The following is a 17,862-nucleotide window of genomic DNA, read 5'->3' on the forward strand; positions in this document are numbered from 1 at the left end:
GGGCTGACAAACTTCATTTTTTTCCCTGGCGGGTGACATAGAAGCGTGCAAACACGCTGCCTTTTCCCCTGGGTGGTGGCTGCACACCTTTACCTTTACCCCTCTGCACAGAGATCAGATCCGAAGCTGATTTTTTTTTTTTTTTCCTTCTGCAAATTTCCTTCACTGAGACAGTTTTATCAAACATGCCTGGAGCCGCGCAGGACCTGCTCACCTGCAGAGAAAGAGATGGGGGGTGCCTTTGAAAATGTCAAGGGCAAAGGAGGGCGGGAGGAGGAGGAGGAGGAGGAGGGAGCTGGGGAGGTGCTCTCCATTCACAGGAACTTAGAATGAGGCGAGCAGGTTTGTGCTCGTGGAGATGCCTGCGAGGGGAGGAATGGGGCTGATTTATACCAGCAGATCCCTGCCCCGGAGCTGGGCAGCTGCCCGCACCCGGGGCTCTGCAGATCGAGGCAAAATGGCCGAGAGCTGCCCCCGCCGAGGGGCTTCCCCGAGGCCAGCGAGCCCGCCCTCGGCCCAGGCCCCCCCGGAGCCGCTTTGGCGGGAGCCGCTGCCGGGCCTGAGGAGCCGCCGCCGGCCCAGCGCCCCCGCCCCGCGGCCCCGCTAAATCCCCCGGTTTTCCTCCCTAAATCCCCCCGCCCCCCCGCGCCCGGCTGGTCGCCCCCATCCCCTGAGGTCCCGCTAAATCCCCCTGTCCCCTCGGCACCCGCCAAATCCCCCCCAATCCTCTCAGTGCCTGGCTGGCTCCCCTCATCTCCTCAGGTCCCGCTAAATCTCCCTCCATTTCCTCAGCGCCAGGTGAGGTCCCTCCATCCCCTCAGGATCCCGCTAAATCCCGCCCCCTTCCCCATCCCCTCAGATCCCACTAAATCCCTCCTTGGCCCCTCAGCGCCCGGCTGGATCCCACCATTCCCTCAGATCCTGCTAAATCCCGCCATCCCCTCAGCACCCAACTGGATCCGGCCATCCCCTCAGCGCCCGGCTGGATCCCGCCATTCCCTCAGGTCCTGCTAAATCCCGCCATTCCCTCAGCGCCCGGCTGGATCCCGCCATTCCCTCAGGTCCTGCTAAATCCCGCCATCCCCTCAGCGCCGGCTGGATCTTCCCCATCCCCTCAGCACCTGGCTGGATCCCGCCATCCCCTCAGGCTCCCATTAAATCCCTCTTCCCACTTGGTGCCCCAGGACCCTTTTCCCGTTGGAAAGGGAGGTGGCAGCAGGTTGGCCCATGAGCCTCGTCCCAGGCGCCATGTTCTACATGCATTTGCTCGTCAACAAGCGCGGGCCGTTGGCCAAAATATGGCTTGCTGCCCACTGGGAGAGGAAGCTGACCAAAGCTCATATATTTGAGTGCAATTTAGAGACTACTGTTGAAAAGCTCATCTCGCCAAAGGTATGCTATTAAATGATGAGGTGTCTTCTGGTAATTTCTGGGGTAGAGGCGTTCATCATCGGGAGGGAACAGGGCAGTTGCTATCCTGGAGACTTGGCTGGACAAATTTGTGACTATTTCAAAACTAGTGTGAGGTAAATTCCTAATCTGATTTTAATTCAGTTCTCACTCAGATAAAATCTCCATCCTGTTAAATGACAGTTATATAAATATTTTACTTGCTGTTTTACTCCTGGAGATCTGTGGCATACATTTACGTACAGTGTAAGGAAATGTTACCACAGTAGATTCAAGTGTATTTTTCTGCACACAGTAGAGCTCCAGGTCACCGCTGGCCGAGGGTTTGAGCTGCTCATGAGGCAACACGAGCCCAACGGTGTGGTGTGGTAGCACTGGTCTTTCTTTGGAGACTTAAGAGTACCCGCTGCAGGTCTTGTTCGACAGAATTTGGGAAAGGCTGGTATCTGAGGAAATTGCCTCAAAAAGATTGAGAAGACAGCTGCTTAACCAAAGTCAGGGGACTAAGAAGGCTGCTGTGAAATTGTACACAGACCATCGGAGGAGAATGCTTTTGCTGATCTTACAATAATTAACTTCTGATATATTGTAACCATCCTTCCACTTACACTGGACTTCTTCCAGGTCCCCCATTATAAGCCGTTAGATACACAATTAAGCAGACGTGGTGCTTACGAGAGACCATGTGAGCGGACCCGGAGGCTGAAGTCCTCCGTGTCTCACGGATAGGTGTGACTCAAGCAAGCGCAGACACAGGCAGTCAAGTCCCCGTGACTCAGTCCTTGGCCTCGCCGTTGCGATTGCATCCAAGGGAGCAGCGAGGAACGCTTCGCACTGCCACTAATCGATGGCTCAGGAGATCCAAGGCTTTCAGCTGGTGCAAGCAGATCTTTATTGTTTGGTTTTTTTTTTTTTTTCCTCCATGAAAATACCTGCTTGATATTTGGTAACCTGAATTTCATCATCCGGCTTGCATGGGTTGTGAATAACTGAGTGTGGCTAAATGATACTATTTAGAGGTGTTTTGCAAGAGGTACTGGTTATGTACCCTCTACTTTCCATATTATTTCCAAGAGGTACTGGTTATGTACCCCCTACTTTCCCTTGCATGCTGTCGTGGCTAGCATCAGCACGACCACCTCGAGTGTGCTTGCTGCAGGAAGACTTGGCATAAATAAGGGCATAGTTATGGCCTTTATTTGCATAAAAAGGGCATAGGTACGGTGCCTGCTCACTTAAATAGCCACAGTGTCACATACTAGGATATATGCAACTACTTTCTGTTTCAGGACGTGTTACGCAGTTCGTTGGCAGTTAGCTGAGGTGTTTTAGATAAAGAACATCAGTTCAGGACTCGCGCTTCAGCATGGGCAGCATTTAGGAACAGAAGCACCTGGAAGTTCCCTGCTCTGAAAATTCCTTTCTGTTTGTGATCCTCTGTATGAGTACAAAGCCCTGTTGAATTTCGTAGAGCTCTGTGCTGGTGTATGTTACTGGAAATCTGTTACTACTGTGTAATATTTTCATTTTAATGTTTTTGCCAAAAATACTAACTCCTGAACAACTCTTTCAAATCATCAAAGTTTACTGTAGCTCTGCGCACCTCTGGACACTTACTCCTAGGAGTGGTGCGGATTTACCACAGGAAAGCAAAGTACCTCTTGGCAGACTGCAGTGAAGCTTTGACAAAAATGAAGACAGCCTTTCGCCCAGGTATGTACGGAATTCTGCATTTTTCCATCTGTGCCTTTTACAGCTCTCATTTTAAAAGTTCTTTTTGGATGTTTCTGTTAAGTACACATTGTTGATCCCAAAGGAAATTGAACATACTAGTGCCCACTGCTGCTGTTTAGTCTGGCTTAATTTAATGCCATTTCAGGTCTTTGACTCCTTTAAAAGAAGCAGTTTCTTAAGTGGTCTTATGAGAAGAATCTTGACTTCAGCCTCCGTGGCTAGATAATTAATTTTAATTCGTGATGACACCAACAACATGTCCAACGGTGTGTTAGTGCCAGACCTGACAGCGTGTTTTGAGCTCTGGCCATGCAGCCAGCCAGAAGGGAGCAGAGATGACTGGGTCCTTTTCCAGCACGCTGTATGTTTGTCATACTTAGGCAACAAATGGGGAGGCACTGTTGTCTTAAAAAAGGCTACGAACAGGACACCAGCATCTATTGCCAGGCCTAATGCGCTTTGGGACCCGGACTGTTTGCAGAATAGTGAATACCTACTGCACATTATTCTCAAGGATATGATCTTGATTAGTAAGTTAATATTTTAAGCATTTGGAAGTCTCTAGAAGAAACATAAGTACACAGTACTATCTACTTTGAATAGATACTACACTAGCTTCTAGAGGCCTGCACAGCACAAGAACAAGACACAACAGTCAACTGCAGCAACAGAGATTCCAACTAGGTATAAAGTGGGGGAAAATCTCAGTGAAGGTGGTAAAACCCTGAAACAGGCTGTCCAGGGATGCTGTGGAAACCATCAGCAGGAACAGTCAAAAGTGATCTGACTTAGAAATTAACCCTTTTTTGAGCAAAAGGTTGGATTAAATGACCTTCAGAAATCCCTTCTCACCTGATTACCAAGTATTTGCTGTCTCACTTCATAATTATTTGACACTGGAGAATAGCGTTGTGCAGACACTGGAGAGAAAAAGAAAACGCAATAATTCATTTGAAGTGGTGTGAAAGACTCTCGGCTAAATGTCAGCTGTGAGAATCTTTCAGGGACTTAAAGCAGCTGTTCATAAATCCAGTGTATTTACAGTATTCCAGGTCCTGTAGCAGCAGACTCCTCTGTATCCATCTGTAAAAAATACGGCTTCTGAAGTACATGTAAGCTAAGGATTTTAATTCCACTTTGGAGTCCTGCTGACAAAGTGCCTAAGCTTTACCTTTCTGTTATATAGAATGGCAGCAGACCTTCCTGATAGGTTTATAGTCGTACTATAAGGATTTGGGAGAACATTACTTTTATTGATACTTATTTTGTTGTGTTGTCGGTTTCTTTTAGGACTTGTTGACCTTCCAGAAGAGAACGTTGAGGCTGCTTATCAGTCCATTACATTACCTGAAGAATTTCATGATTTTGAAACACCACTACCCGATTTAAAGTAAGTGCTTCCCCAGTTTTTAGTCATTATTTCAGTATTTTCAGAAGTAAAAGATATCCTTACTGTTACCTGATCAAGACTCAGATGGAATTGTTTTGCTTTGATAACCGAATCCTCCTAAATTCAGAGTCAGCTTTACGAGGCTGCAGTCCCAGGAATGGGGCTTTTGTAGAGTTCCTCAAAATCCATTTAATCAACAGACCTTTACAATGAAATAAGGTCTTGAACTTAGGCTTTGGGGTTTTAAATTGTCTGAGTGCAGCCTGCAAACAACTTCCTGACCTCAGGAGAAGATATCAGAGTTAGAATAAATCCTGTAGTAAGACCTAGGAAGCTCTGGCTAGTCACCTCGCCATGTTGTACTGCTCCATTGTGTAACTGCATTTAATTTCTGCTCCGTTGCTCTTTGGGGCTGGGGTGTTTTATCAGCACTAGTCAGCTTGGCTCCTGATGAAAAGCCAGCACATTTCTTTGGCTTTTTCTGACACAAATCAGCATTAATGTAGAAAAACTGATAAAAAGCAGGAGGCCAAGACATGCTCCTGATGGCTCTGATGCCCCCAAAGGTCCAGGATAACAGATTTCCATTGGGGCTTCCTTTGTACCTCGTCATAAATACAGTTGGACGGGGTCTGTAAGTGTTTAGTGTTTTGTAAGTACAGCTGTGTGCCAACTCTGTAAAGCCTTTTCTGCCTGCCCAAAGAATCCGTGTGCTTCGATTTATAGATGATGGTGTCACACTAATTAGGTGTCTTCTACGTAACGAGCGCCTGGTAGATAGCAGGGCTTGGGTGTGGGCAAACGTACACAAGCCCGAGTTTATGGGTAAGAGAGAGCAGAGAAATATGAAATATGGAGAGGACAGGTGCTTCCCTCATCCTTATAAATATGTCTGCTGGTCCTTGAGGGGGCTGCTTTCTGAGTATACACCTGGATCATTCACTCCTGGAGCTCCGGGCGCGGGGAGTATTTAAAAACTGAGTTAGCTGATGCTTCCCCCTCCCTCGTGGACCTCCCTCAGCCACCCCCTGGCATGGCTGTTGCGGCTTCAGTCTTTGCTGTACACTGGAGGGTGCACAGGAACTTTGGCTAGCAAAGGCAGCAGCTGCCTACTCGCTTAGAGGTACCAGTTTTATTAAACCTACAGCACCTGTTTTCCATATGCTTATTTTTAGCTTTTAGAGGAAAATCAAAGCAGTGGGTTTTATCAATAAAACCTTAAATGGCTCGAATGCGAATAGCTTTGGGAAACAGTTGTTCTCCCTCCACAGAGGTGAGGATCAGCTGGGGTACTTTCAACGCCATAGAAAACAGAAGCTATCTTTTGGGGGTTTATGATAAAACGTCAGGGTGGAACACTGTTTAGAAACAAGTTTTCACATTCCAGCTAAATGGTCAATGGGTTTCAGTTCACCCTATATTTTGTATAATGTTTTTTTCATCAGTGCCATTGATGTTGCTGAACATTTTGCCTTGAATCAGAGCAGAGCTGAAGACATCACGTTTACAGAGGATTACGAAAGCAATATGCTTCTCTGTGATAGAAACTTTGGTGAGAGAAGTCAAGAAATTAGAAATATTCCATAATGAAAAGCGTGTTTTATGCAACAGTTTGTACAGTATGAGTCCTTCCCACATGTGAAAAAGCTATTATTAAAAGTGCATTTGTTTCACGCTTGGGCTGATTGGCCTGTCATACCTGCTCATGCTTAAATGTTTGTATCTACTCAGCCTAAGTAATATAGTATGATATCGGAGACTGAGAACCAAACCCAGTATTTTCTGCTTTTTACTGAATTAGCTAAAACTGCTTATTGTTTATTCCATTTGAGGCGTGGGATACCTTACAGTCTTTTAAAAATTATTCAAAAAATTAGGAAACGGATGAATATGTGTTTCAAAAAATTCCTGCAGATGAAGCATCAGAAATTCTGTGTTTATGCAGATGAAGAACCAGAGGCACTAAGAAAACAGAGCTTCTTTGACAGCAGCATCTTAATGAGCAGCAACAGTCTCGTGGCTGATCACAACTCCGCGAGTGTGAACGGAGGCCGGTCTGCGCTGCGCGAGGATGCTTACAGCTTCGAGCACGACTGCTTTGGAGATGAGCAGGATGCTGCAGATATGATTGGTAGGGTTTGCCACAGATAAACAGAACTAGTTGCTTTCCAAATATTTTTATTCTTACAGGGAAACAAACAAGACAGCATGAAAGTGTTTTCAAACAGAAGTTCTCTATTTTTTGTTGTTTTCATACTTTTTTTTTTACTTGTCACTAAATCTATGATCACTTAGACGTTGCCAAGTAAAATTGTTTTGAGGATATATTTTGATTTTTTTAGAATTAAAGGCGTTCATTTTATACTTAATGTTTAACAATTGAATTTATATTTTCAAAAGTGAACTACTGCAGCATTTTTACCCTTATTGTTGTAATAACAAAGGCAGCAAAGTAGCTTCTACATCTCTATGGTTTAGAGTATTTATGTAAACCTTTACAGATCTATACATTTTAAACAATATCAATATCTTACTTTTCAAAGAAAAGGTGTACCTCTCAAAATGAAGACTAACATTGTCCTTCTTGTGCTGTTGGACAGCCGTACCACCGACAGCCATCTGTGGAAGCTGAGCTTTTCTTGTTTACAGAGAATTAACCTTCAATAAGTAACATTAGGCTGTATCAGGCTATTCCGTGACTGCTAAGGCTTAGAGTGATTAAAACTATGCGTTTTGTATTTAAGAAATCCTGTTGAGGGATGAGCAAAATGGCCTAGATAAAGACATTCCTGCTATGGAGGAAAAACGTCCTTTGTCACAAGATCCGTCAGAGATCGGCGCAGCCAGTGAGTTTGCAGCATCTGCTCTGTCTTCCACAAACGCTCTGTCCCTGTCTTAATGCCTCAAGTCACCTTCAGCTTTGTATAATGTCCTGTGCCTCTTTCCTTTGTTCATTTATTTTGCTTTTTTTCCCTAATACGCTTCATCCACCATTTTAGGTACAATTTAATCTGACCTGGGCATTCCAGACTTGTAACTTGACATTGCTTAGAACCACTTTTCTGTGACATCCCTCTGGACGGGCTGTTGATCCCGGCGCTGCTCACCCAGCACCGTATCGCTTTCATGGGGAGAGGAAACTTGAGTGAGGGGATGCTGAAACTTTGAAGATCACCTTTGAGGATTTCTACCTTCATAGTTCAGTGACAAATGACACTTTAATAGTTCATAAAGGTGTTGTTACTCGTCTTTTGGTTTGAGATCGATGAAAGAAATTAATTTTTGAAAAGTGTTTCTGGAAATCTTGTTGTATCTTAAATCCTCATACCCCCATCACACTGTTCTTTAAAATGGAGGATTCTGGAACAGCTTTAAAAGGAAACAGTGGCACTTGCTTCTCCTTGCACCAGGCCTGGTACTACCTGTTCCAGAAGTATCCACACTGCCATGCAGTTGCCTGGGACTGGAAAGAGATTGAAACTAAACGTTTTTTTCCCCCTAAACACTTTTTGTGGGGTGGGTTTTCCTCCAGATCAGTTCTCCAGCCTGTTCCACCACACGGGCTGGTGCCGGTGAAGGGAGGCGTGCAGTGTACGAGCAGCAGCAGTCCCAGTTATTACTAGTTAAAGTGACTGTGAGATTAGAGATAAAATCATAGTTTTCTAACTCTGATCTCTTTTGTCTGATATCATTCTGTGTCGTGAGATTGAGAAATTACTCCATCTTGTAAACTTTTTTTTTTAATTTGGGTTATTTTCTGGGGTTTCTTACAGTTGAGGCCGACTGTGCAGACACCACCATTAAGAAAATCAGTCACCTAATGAATGAAACAATACTTTTGTTGAAGGAAGATGAAGGATTTGTGCTTGAGCCAGTTGATGATACAGGTCAGAACTTGACCAATTTCTTGCTGAATGTTTGCATTAGCTAAGTTTGTTTTTCTTCTTGTTAGTGAAAATATTTGCAAAACAGATTATTCCCACTTTAGACTTGATCTGCTCCTGCCCTCAGAGTTCTATTTTATGGTAACTAGTATACAAAACCAGTATCAGGTTATTCATCTGATCTGCCCAAATCTCTGCTTACAGTTTCTTCCATGTACCAAATCAAGTTTTGTTGCTCTGCAAGTTCTGCTGGCAGTGCAAGCCCGGCCTGGTCGCCAGCGTTACTGAAGTCTCAGCTGAAGAAATCTTATTGCTCGTGACACATCAGTGACTTTTATGTGTAAAGGAACAATCTTAAAACACTCAGGCCTTTGTATAACTTTGTTTTGTGAACTTTTAATAAGATCCAAAAAGAAAAAGGTTTCATTTCTTCTGTAAGTCTAAATGTCACCTATCATGTTCGCAGCTGTCAGCAAATAAACAAGTTCATGTTGACGCTAATATTTAGAATACTGGAGTTTTCCAGCCTGTCAAAATAATATTCAGGAAGTTACAGCTATATAAGCAATCCCTGTCTTTCTTCCGTGTTTACTACGTACATCTTAATTAAATTGCTAAAGAATTAAACTGGCAAATACAGATATTAATTATGAGGTAATGAAACCTGTGGAGTACGTCAGCAGTTCCTGGAGCAATTAACTTCCTGATGGATTAAAGATAGCTTATTCAGTCCTGTCGGTATATCATGTGTTCTCATTAAGCCCTCATGTTCCTGGTTCTTTAGTACAATAGTCATATGTCTTCTGTAATTAAACATACGGGAATTTCCTGTACAAGAATACAAAGAGTAGACTTTATGAAAACTTTTGGAGAAATGGCCCATGCGCTTCTACTTTGATTTTCGAGTCTGTGCGGTGTCTCGGGTCAGCAGCCTGTTTGATTCACGGTGCTTTATTTGTGCTTCGGTGTTCTGTGAATAAACCTTATACGACTTTTTTTTTTTTTTTAATACTTGCTCTATTTAGCTGTCACCCAGAGGAAAAAAAATAAAAGAAAGAGGAAGTTGCTTGTGGATGTAGACAAGGAACTCAGCTGCAACACTATATACAACCAGCTTAACAACTGCATGGACATCCTTGCTACGTTAGACCTTGCACCCCCAACAAAAAAAACCATGATGTGGAAGAAATCGGGAGGTGTGGATAAGCTCCTGTCCCACGCTACACAGCCTGTGGTTCACACCGAGCTGCAAAGGGTAAAGATCAGTTCCTTGTAGGTTTTTATGCCACTCTATAGATGAGGGGACTGTGGCACATCCAGGGTCTAACTGGGAGAGATTTTGCAGGCTTGGGTTTATGTGAACGCCTAGCAAGCTGCAGGTGCAGTTTTTTATTGTCTGGCAGTACGGTTCAGTTGGATGCCTGATGATTATTTGCATACTCACCACTAATTGCTTTGTCAGAAAGACCATCAGTAGAGCTCACGCTGTAATCTCCAGCACTCCAACGAGAAGCAAAAAATGACAAAGGAACTTGAGAGTCGAGGTTTCATTTCACATTCTGGCACCGGACTGATTGTACACTAATAACAAAACTTTTTAGATTTCTGACAATTTCTTTGCTACTTTCTACTTTGTTTTATTATTTTCTGTTGTGTTTCTGCTCTGTAATCAATAGGAGACCACATCTTTCTTCTACATTTACTTTAAAGGTACATCAGGCTCAAACATGATGATGATGATGATACTGTTAATGGCTTCGGAAGGGTGGAATGCTGACTGGGTTTGTGCTTTCCTGACTGGAGAGGAAGCTGCTGGCTGGAGAGCAGCCGGGGACCGGGAGGTTCCTGGTCACCCCGTCACCTTGGCTGGGAGGGTGGGCCCGGCCACCCCTGGCTGTGGCTGTGGGCCTGGCTGCTCTTTTTGCCCAAGAAAGATGTACTTGTTTCATGGAAATGTGATCTATCCAAGCCTCTCGTGTCCCCACGTGGTGTCTGACAGATCAGTCAAAGAAGCTCTAAGTTTAGAGCTGGTGCTAAGACAAAGCTCAAGCCTGGACAAGGTGACAGGGAGAGATCCGGTGTGAACTCTGCGGCAGCGTTTCCTCCGTGGTGCGGTTGGAGAGGTGTGGAGGCAGGGTCTGGCTCTGCAGGTGCACAGCAGCAGCACAGCTTCACCACTTAGAGTCGAGGCGCAGAATTACAGCTTGTTCTTGGTGAGGGTGGAAAATACACACCGGCACGTGGGGAGAGGAATCCCTGCACAGATAATGGCAGACGTTCCTTTCTTTCATCCTTCCTTCGAGGAAAAAGGATCCAACCTGTTCTGAAGATGTTTCTTCATGGAGTTCACTGCCAAAGATGAAGCTGCACAAGGCTATTACTTAAAAAAAACCAACCAAAACACCTCAGCTTTTCAGAATGACCTGATTCAAATAATCTAAATTCTGAGTTGCAGTAATGAATACACAGCTCATATTTATAATTTTGTCTTGATGATTGCAAATAATCTGATATGATATTCTGAAAGCAAACAAATAAAAATAATTGTTTTCAGTTGTTTGTGCAATGCTTCAAGAATCATGGATTTAAGATGAGAAGAAATGGAATACAGAGGGAGATGGAAGAAACAAGAAAAGAGCACGATACCACAGGTAATATTTTAATTTTGTTGTTGCAGAATTAGCTGTTACAAAATATTTTCTATTTTACATAATGTTTCAGAGGCACGTGCACGGTGTTTGCGTGCAGTATTCTGCAAATCAAAGGCCAAAAATGTTAAATGTTAAGGAAATTGGCTGTTGATTATCTTTTTTTAAAAGTTGTTTTGTTTTTATAAGTACTTTGCTGTTCTTTTGTTCCTTAGATCAGAAATTATATGCAAGTCTTTTTCTTCCTTGTGGCACCTTTGGCTTCTCCAGTTGTCTACTAAACTGCAGATTTGGGTTTTGTTGGTTTTTTTTAATTAAAAATGCTTCACATTTATTTTGAGCTTAATCAAACCACCCTCCAAATTTCCAAATTCATGTAAATAACTTCTATTTGTATCTTGAAGATTGTGTTTTGGTTAATGTCAAGCAAGAAAAAATGTTCCATTTTAGATCTTCTGAGAAGCATCTGCTTTCACTCCTTTGCTCTGCTAGAAATACAATCTGTACGTCTGCCTCAGAAGTGAATCAACAAAACCACCTTCTGCAAGTCCATAAAGGTCAACTTCTAGAAAAGGAAAAACTCTCTTGGAAGGTTCTTCTCCTGTGCTCGTATTGAGAATGATACTTATTCTCTATTTACTCATTTTGGCTCTTACTCTCAAAGACTGCTAACAAGGGTGTGATTTTTTCTTTTTCAATTACATATTTTTTTAAGGACAGCGATTCACTGTAATTTCCTCTTAAACCTTGTTTTTTTATTAATACAGAGATGCTGAGAGTAGAAGAGCCAAGTTACCTGCAGGAGTCAGCTCATTCAGAGACTGAGAGAAAAATTAGAAATGATTCGTTTATGTTGACATCACAGAATAACAGAAATGAAACTGATGATAACTGTGGTGAAACTATAGTGAGCAGTTTCCATAAATTTTAGAGACCGAACCGTACTGATTGTTTTCATTTTATGCTAGGGTTAAAACACGTTAAGAAATTGCTAAGATGTGTTTGAAAAGGTTGCTAGAGACAGCCTGTACAGCATTAAGAGGCTTGGGCCATGAAAGTTTATTTATAAGCACGTTGGTAGACTCTTACAATGAATGAACAATTAATTAAAATGTCTATTAATCATATAGATTACAGTCTAATCGCTAAGTATAAGTGAAACCTTAATATGAAATATAGCCTCTTGGTACTGAAGAGATAAATATAATCATCTTTATAAAGGCTAAAACTTATCTTTTGTGTCTCATACTGAGGAAATACTTAAGCAGTAACAAATTATCTATTTCTGCCATCTTTAGGCTAACGTGAAAGGACATTCTTTAGAGAATGTGAGGCTCATTAAAGTTGAAAAAGAATGACAAAATTGGACTTAATGGCAGCAGAAGATGTAGGCTCTGTGCCTGAACTGAGCCCGTAGGTGTAGATCCAGCAGTAGGATAAATACTTTCCTGTGTGAGGAAAGACATGGTAGAAATAGCAACAATTAAATCCCTTTGGAAAGTGTTTATTATAATAAATTCTTTGAGCAGAATTACGGAATTGAGAATTCCACCTTATGCATTAATTGCAACACCTACTGATCGTCCGTTCTGTTCCTCCAGCAGGGTGGAACAGCTTTCTCCGAGAGCTCCTCGCCGGCGAACACTCCACGGGGCCCAGAAGCTGGAACGCAGCAAGTGGAGTTCCCAAAGGTGCGTCTGCTCGAAGCTGACAACCCGGACTTGTTCAGAGGAGGACTGTGTTCTTTCTCAGAAATACTTAAAAAAAAAAAAAAAAAGCAATGGCATCATGAGCTTACAGTGAATTTTGGTGTACTAACATCATCTTTAGTACATATTTGGCCAGTCAAAAACTTTATAGCTTGGTACGTGGGGATACGTGTGTCCCAGACCCAAAGGGTCTGTGGGGGCAGCGGCTCCTTATTGAGACGTTGTGCTTCCTGTAAGAAGGAAACAGTTTCTGGGCTGAACTGAAACCAGGGCAGTCCTCTCCTGCCGGCTTCAGAGGGTGAGCCCAAAAATCTAAAGCCAAATTTTGGAACATCCTTTTTGGCCCCTGACCAGTACGAATCCTGTCAGAATCCTGGTCAGGCAGAACAGTACCTGGCTGTGACGCTGCCCCCCCCAGGCTCGCTGGGACCAATTCCCCAGCACCTGGCCGTTGTTGTGCCCGGAAGCGGGAAGAACAGGGTCAGGGCACGTTGCTCTGCTCCCCGGAGCCTCGCGTACCGCCGAGCTGTCGGGGGGGTCCTGGGGACGCCGTCGGAATGCCCAGCTCCAGCTGGGGTTTTGATTAGTCTAGAACTCTTGTGCTTTTTATCAGCGTGGAGTGTGACTTTTTACACTCTGACCTTCTGTTCTCTTTCCTCTCAAGGAGCTAATGAGGAACGGGAGAGACAGTGAAGAAATAAAGTGGAACAAAATAACTCTTCAGTTATTAAAAACTTTACAGGTACCAGTGCTGGATTTTGTAATTCGGTGCCAAAACCAGGCGTTGATTTCAGGTGGACTGTGGCAGAAAATCTGCTTACACTGCCGATGATACTGCATCGTCTAACTGCGCTTTGTTGGGTATTTACGTCAGAAACCAGGATTCTGAGGGCCTGACGGGGTGTCCTCTCCCACAGCCCCTGGAATCGCTGGAATTTTCTGAACTTCTCCTTTCACGGCAGAGTTTGCTGTAACGCTGCACCCTTGTTCTCTTCCTTCTATGAGGACACGCCAGAGTATCTCTACAACACCCAACTCCCAGCTGCTCCCAGGGTGCCGGGCCTCGGCTGAGCGCTGCAGGGTGCCAACGTTTGGCTCTTCATCTGCTTGAGCTGTTTCTGAGATGAAGGCTAGGGAAATGAGTGAGGGTTATGGTAAAAAGAAAGCTGGTAACACCTTCTTTAAGAGCTTTTAATGCCCCGGTGCTTTCAAAGTGCTTGTAATTTAGCAGAGCGCGTAGCCTTTGCATCAGGAAGGCTTATTCTGCTTTTCTTGCAGAAATCCTTGTAAAACTGGTGAAGCTGGAAGGTGTGATACCATCTGCCGTGGCAGGAGCCCCCACAGCCTGCCCCGATGCCGAATGTCGGGGCGGCTCGGTGCTCTTCCTTCCTCCTTGCCCGGACGAGTGTTTTGGTGCTTTGGCATTGGGCTGGTTGAGGGTGGGTAGAAAAAAAAAACAGCAAAAAGTTATTTTCCTTCAGGTCAGTTCTCTAATCCAACGTGCCACGTGGCTGAAGGGAGGATGGGGGAAGGCGGTGGAGAAATCCGAGCGTGGGGAGCGGGTTTTGTTTGCAGAACACACCCAACGTCGGTCCAACTCCTCCCTAGAGCTGGGGTTCGGCTTCACAGCCTTCTTGGGGTTTAAAAAATTATTTTATGTGAACATACCTCAAAGATTCAGTGCAGCGCCCGTAAATAAATACTTAAATATAAGTGTAGCCATTAAAAAGCAAGAAATAATAACACTTAGTGAGGTGTGGCTGTGATTGCCTGGGGTAGGGCTGGTCCCTTGTACCCAGCGAACAGGGGACGTGGTGGGTGTTACTGTTCTGAATTACGAGAAGCGTTACAGATGCGCTTCATCGCACGCCTCGGTGCCGGTCATTGAACCCGCCGGAGCGGTGGGCACAGGCAGATTTCAGTAACATATGTAGGTGCCAGCAGAATTAGGGCAATAAAATGTTAAGAGCCACTTACATAAATGCAAATGCCAAGGTAAGATCCCATTCAAGGTGCTTGAGCAGAAAATATTCGCTCCGAGCAGCGCTCCTCCGTTCAGACTCGATGGGATCTGGTTTTGCTGACCCGACTGACTCTCGTTTCCCTCCCGCAGCACCTGAAGAGATCAGGCGTCCGTGCCTTCAGTTTTCGGGAGCTTTGTCGAAAAAACAACCGGAAAGAAGCTGCGGCCAAGTTTTACATCTTTCTTGTTCTGAAGAAGCAGTCGGTCGTGGAGCTTAGCCAGAGCGCTCCCTTTGCTGACATCACAGCCACCCTCGGCCCGATGTTCAGCGCTCCGGAAATCATGTAGTATGTGGAGAAGCTAATAGAAATTAACCTTATTCTGAATTTTTCAGCAAATATATTTCCAAAAAAAAAATGACTGACTGTCTTGTCAAGCCATGGTAGCCGAGCAGAGCTCCCCCTCCTTTATACCACCGCTCAGAACTGCCAAGGGCCGGGCTTGTGCGGGTGTGCTGCCTCCGTACTTGTTACCGAGGTGTTCGTTAGTATGTTTATTATTAATATATGTGTTTATATGATGAGCAGTTACCTATTCTGTTAGTAAAATATGGCTGAAATTCTACATAAGCGATTTACATTGCGAGGGATTTTATGAAAGTCCTTAAAAACCTTTCTTAGAGACCAGCTTTGGAGGTTAAATTACTTTCAACGGGGCTTGTGTGTGTTAATTATCTAACGCCGTCAGTAAGAGAAGTCTGTTAAGCTCTCTTTATCAAAAAATTTAGTCTATTCGAAATTATTCCTGTCCGAGGATGTTCAGTATTTGATATTTTGAGGGCTAGCAAGCTCTCTAGTATTGGTTGCGTGTGTTCAGGCAGCGAGAAGCTGCGCTATCGCTCAGAGTCACACAAACTTCAGGAAGCAAAATGCAATTCCAGATTTCATGGAGCGTGTTTACTTAAAGACTAACCCTTCTATTTACCTGCAGCCCTATTTAAAAACAGGTATTAAACTGCTTATAACTTCCTTGCGTTTTTCTCTCATTTGGGGGGCGTTTTAGCGCTTTCGCTGTCATTTTGTGAAGTTGGTGGTTTTTCGTCGTGTCCCACCTGCGGGGCCGGGGATGGTTCTGTGCGGGGACGCCCCGGCGTGGCCCAGGGCCTCTGCTACCACGAAATCAATAAAACCCACCAGAAGCTCTTCCCCTCGCTCGGTGCTTTTGTTCTGAAGGATTGAAACCAGCAGCCGCCTGAGCCGGCCTTGGGCTTTGCCTTCACAGAGTCAGTGCTTTTGGTGTTTTGTCTGAAAATTGGAAAGGATGGATGACGTCGTCGTCCTGGTTTTCCGTGTGGGTCTGGTTCTGCCCCGCGTTGGTGTAATTGTGTGCGTGGGGTGGGGGGGATGTGAGGAGTCGATTGCGAGGGGTCAGTTCAGGGGAGAAAAAAAGCTTTAAAAGGCTTTAAAAAGCTTTAAAAGGCTTTAAAAGCCCCTGTGCCAGCAGGAAGGGATGGGGTGGGCTTTGGGCTGGCTCGTCGTGGGGCTTTCCTTCAGTCGGCTTTCCTTTTTCCTCATAGAAACGTTTGATAAAATGTTTGATAAAATGAAACATTTGATAAAACGTTTGATAAAATAAAACGTTTGATGAAATAAGCAATAAGAAGCCTTTGCCACTGTCCTCCGATGGGTTATTTTCTGGGTGTAAGGGAGGGGAAAGGTGCCCCTGTTGGTAAAAACCTCTCCATTTTCTGCAACAGAAATGATATTTTCCTTTTTGGATGCGACACTCTCTGAGCGTAGCCAGGCCTGGAGGCGAGAGCGGACGGGGTTTGCTTCCCCAAATCTCCCTCTCGGCGTCTTGGGAGCGAGCCGGGGGCTGGAGGAGGAGGGAAAACCTCTCCCGCTGAGCTCCCGCATCCCAGGAAACCCAGCGCTGCGGCCTGGGGAGGGAAGGAGGAACCATTTTTCTCCCCTAAAAAACCATCAGAAATGACTCTGCGTCTCCCAGCAGAGTCATTCATTTTCCTTTCCCGGAGAGATTCCTGGATTCACCAGGAAAGAGGGAAACAAAAGGCAGCAGGAGGCGGGCAGGAGTAGATGAGCGGCGGGATATCTACACACTGAAAACAGTCTGGGGGGGAATAAATGAGGTACAAATCCTGCAGGAAAAACTCCCCTGGATTTACAAGGTGGGTTTGTCAGGACCCTGATACGAGGGTGTGGGCAATGCCAAGGCGGGCGGTGAGGGCCTGGGCCTGGGCCTAGGCTTTAATCTCAGGCCTGGCTCCAGCCTAGGAGCAAGTTCTGCTCCGACTTCACGCAGCGTTTCCCGCCATGAATCCACGTTACGTGTCCCTGTGTCACACGGTGGGGGGGGGTGGGGGGTGCATTTTGCCGTTGTGCTGGTCTCCAGGGGGGGGTCCACAGCCGACCTTGGCCGTGGGCGCAAGCCAGAGCCCCGCTGGTTGCCACGGGGGCCACTGTAAGTGGCTCGGTGGCTTCCAGTTAGCGCCGGGTGGCCTCGTCCTACGCGTTTGCTCCTTAAATAATTCAGGGGGGGTCACCTCGAGAGCTCCGGGAGGAACCGGGGAGGCACCGTGAGGAACCAGACTGTGCTGGAGAGCTCAGGCAGGCCAGGCCAGTGATGACCAGTATAATTTCCCAGCGAGTGAGCGGGGGGGCACTGGGAGGACTGGTTCCCAACGCCAGCCCTGGGCAGCAGTTTGGATGTTGGTGATTTTTGGTCCCGGTGGTGATTTTTGGGTACTGCCACGAGCCCGAGAGTCTCATTTATTTTACTTGTGCGTCATTAATTAGGCGTGCCCGTGTCCTCAGAATTGGACTAATTAGATGAAAATTACAACGCCGGGGGGACTCCGTGGGCCGGGTGGCCGCAGTGCGGGGGCTGCCCCGGCTCCTCCATCCTCCTCCGGGGTTACGCGGGGCGAGGAGCTGAGCGCGACTCGCCGCCGGGGAGGGACCTCAAACACCATTTTTTTGTGGGTGTTTTTTTTTTTGGGAGGGCGCTGCGCCCTGGCAGAGAGGAGTTGCCATAGAAACGGGAGGGAAACCCGGCGGGGCGGGAGGGGGGGGGTATCCGCGCCGCCGTCGCTTTAAGAGCGCAG

General features: G+C 45.6%; 1 protein-coding gene across 1 annotated transcript; it reads left to right on the plus strand.

Moving 5' to 3' along the window:
• Positions 1–607: 607 nt before the first annotated feature.
• On the plus strand, positions 608–15,766 carry RAD21L1 (RAD21 cohesin complex component like 1). Its single transcript, XM_074843099.1, has 14 exons — positions 608–1,392; positions 2,994–3,123; positions 4,435–4,534; positions 5,980–6,086; positions 6,480–6,665; positions 7,279–7,380; positions 8,308–8,421; positions 9,444–9,673; positions 10,973–11,069; positions 11,834–11,973; positions 12,668–12,995; positions 13,071–13,255; positions 13,419–13,517; positions 14,889–15,766. The coding sequence occupies exons 1-14, from the start codon at positions 1,228–1,230 to the stop codon at positions 15,084–15,086; spliced, it is 2,181 nt and encodes a 726-aa protein (XP_074699200.1). The 5' UTR covers positions 608–1,227; the 3' UTR covers positions 15,087–15,766.
• The last annotated feature ends 2,096 nt before the right edge of the window (positions 15,767–17,862 follow it).

Source organism: Strix aluco, chromosome 17 (genome assembly GCF_031877795.1).
Source record: "Strix aluco isolate bStrAlu1 chromosome 17, bStrAlu1.hap1, whole genome shotgun sequence".
NCBI lineage: Eukaryota > Metazoa > Chordata > Aves > Strigiformes > Strigidae > Strix > Strix aluco.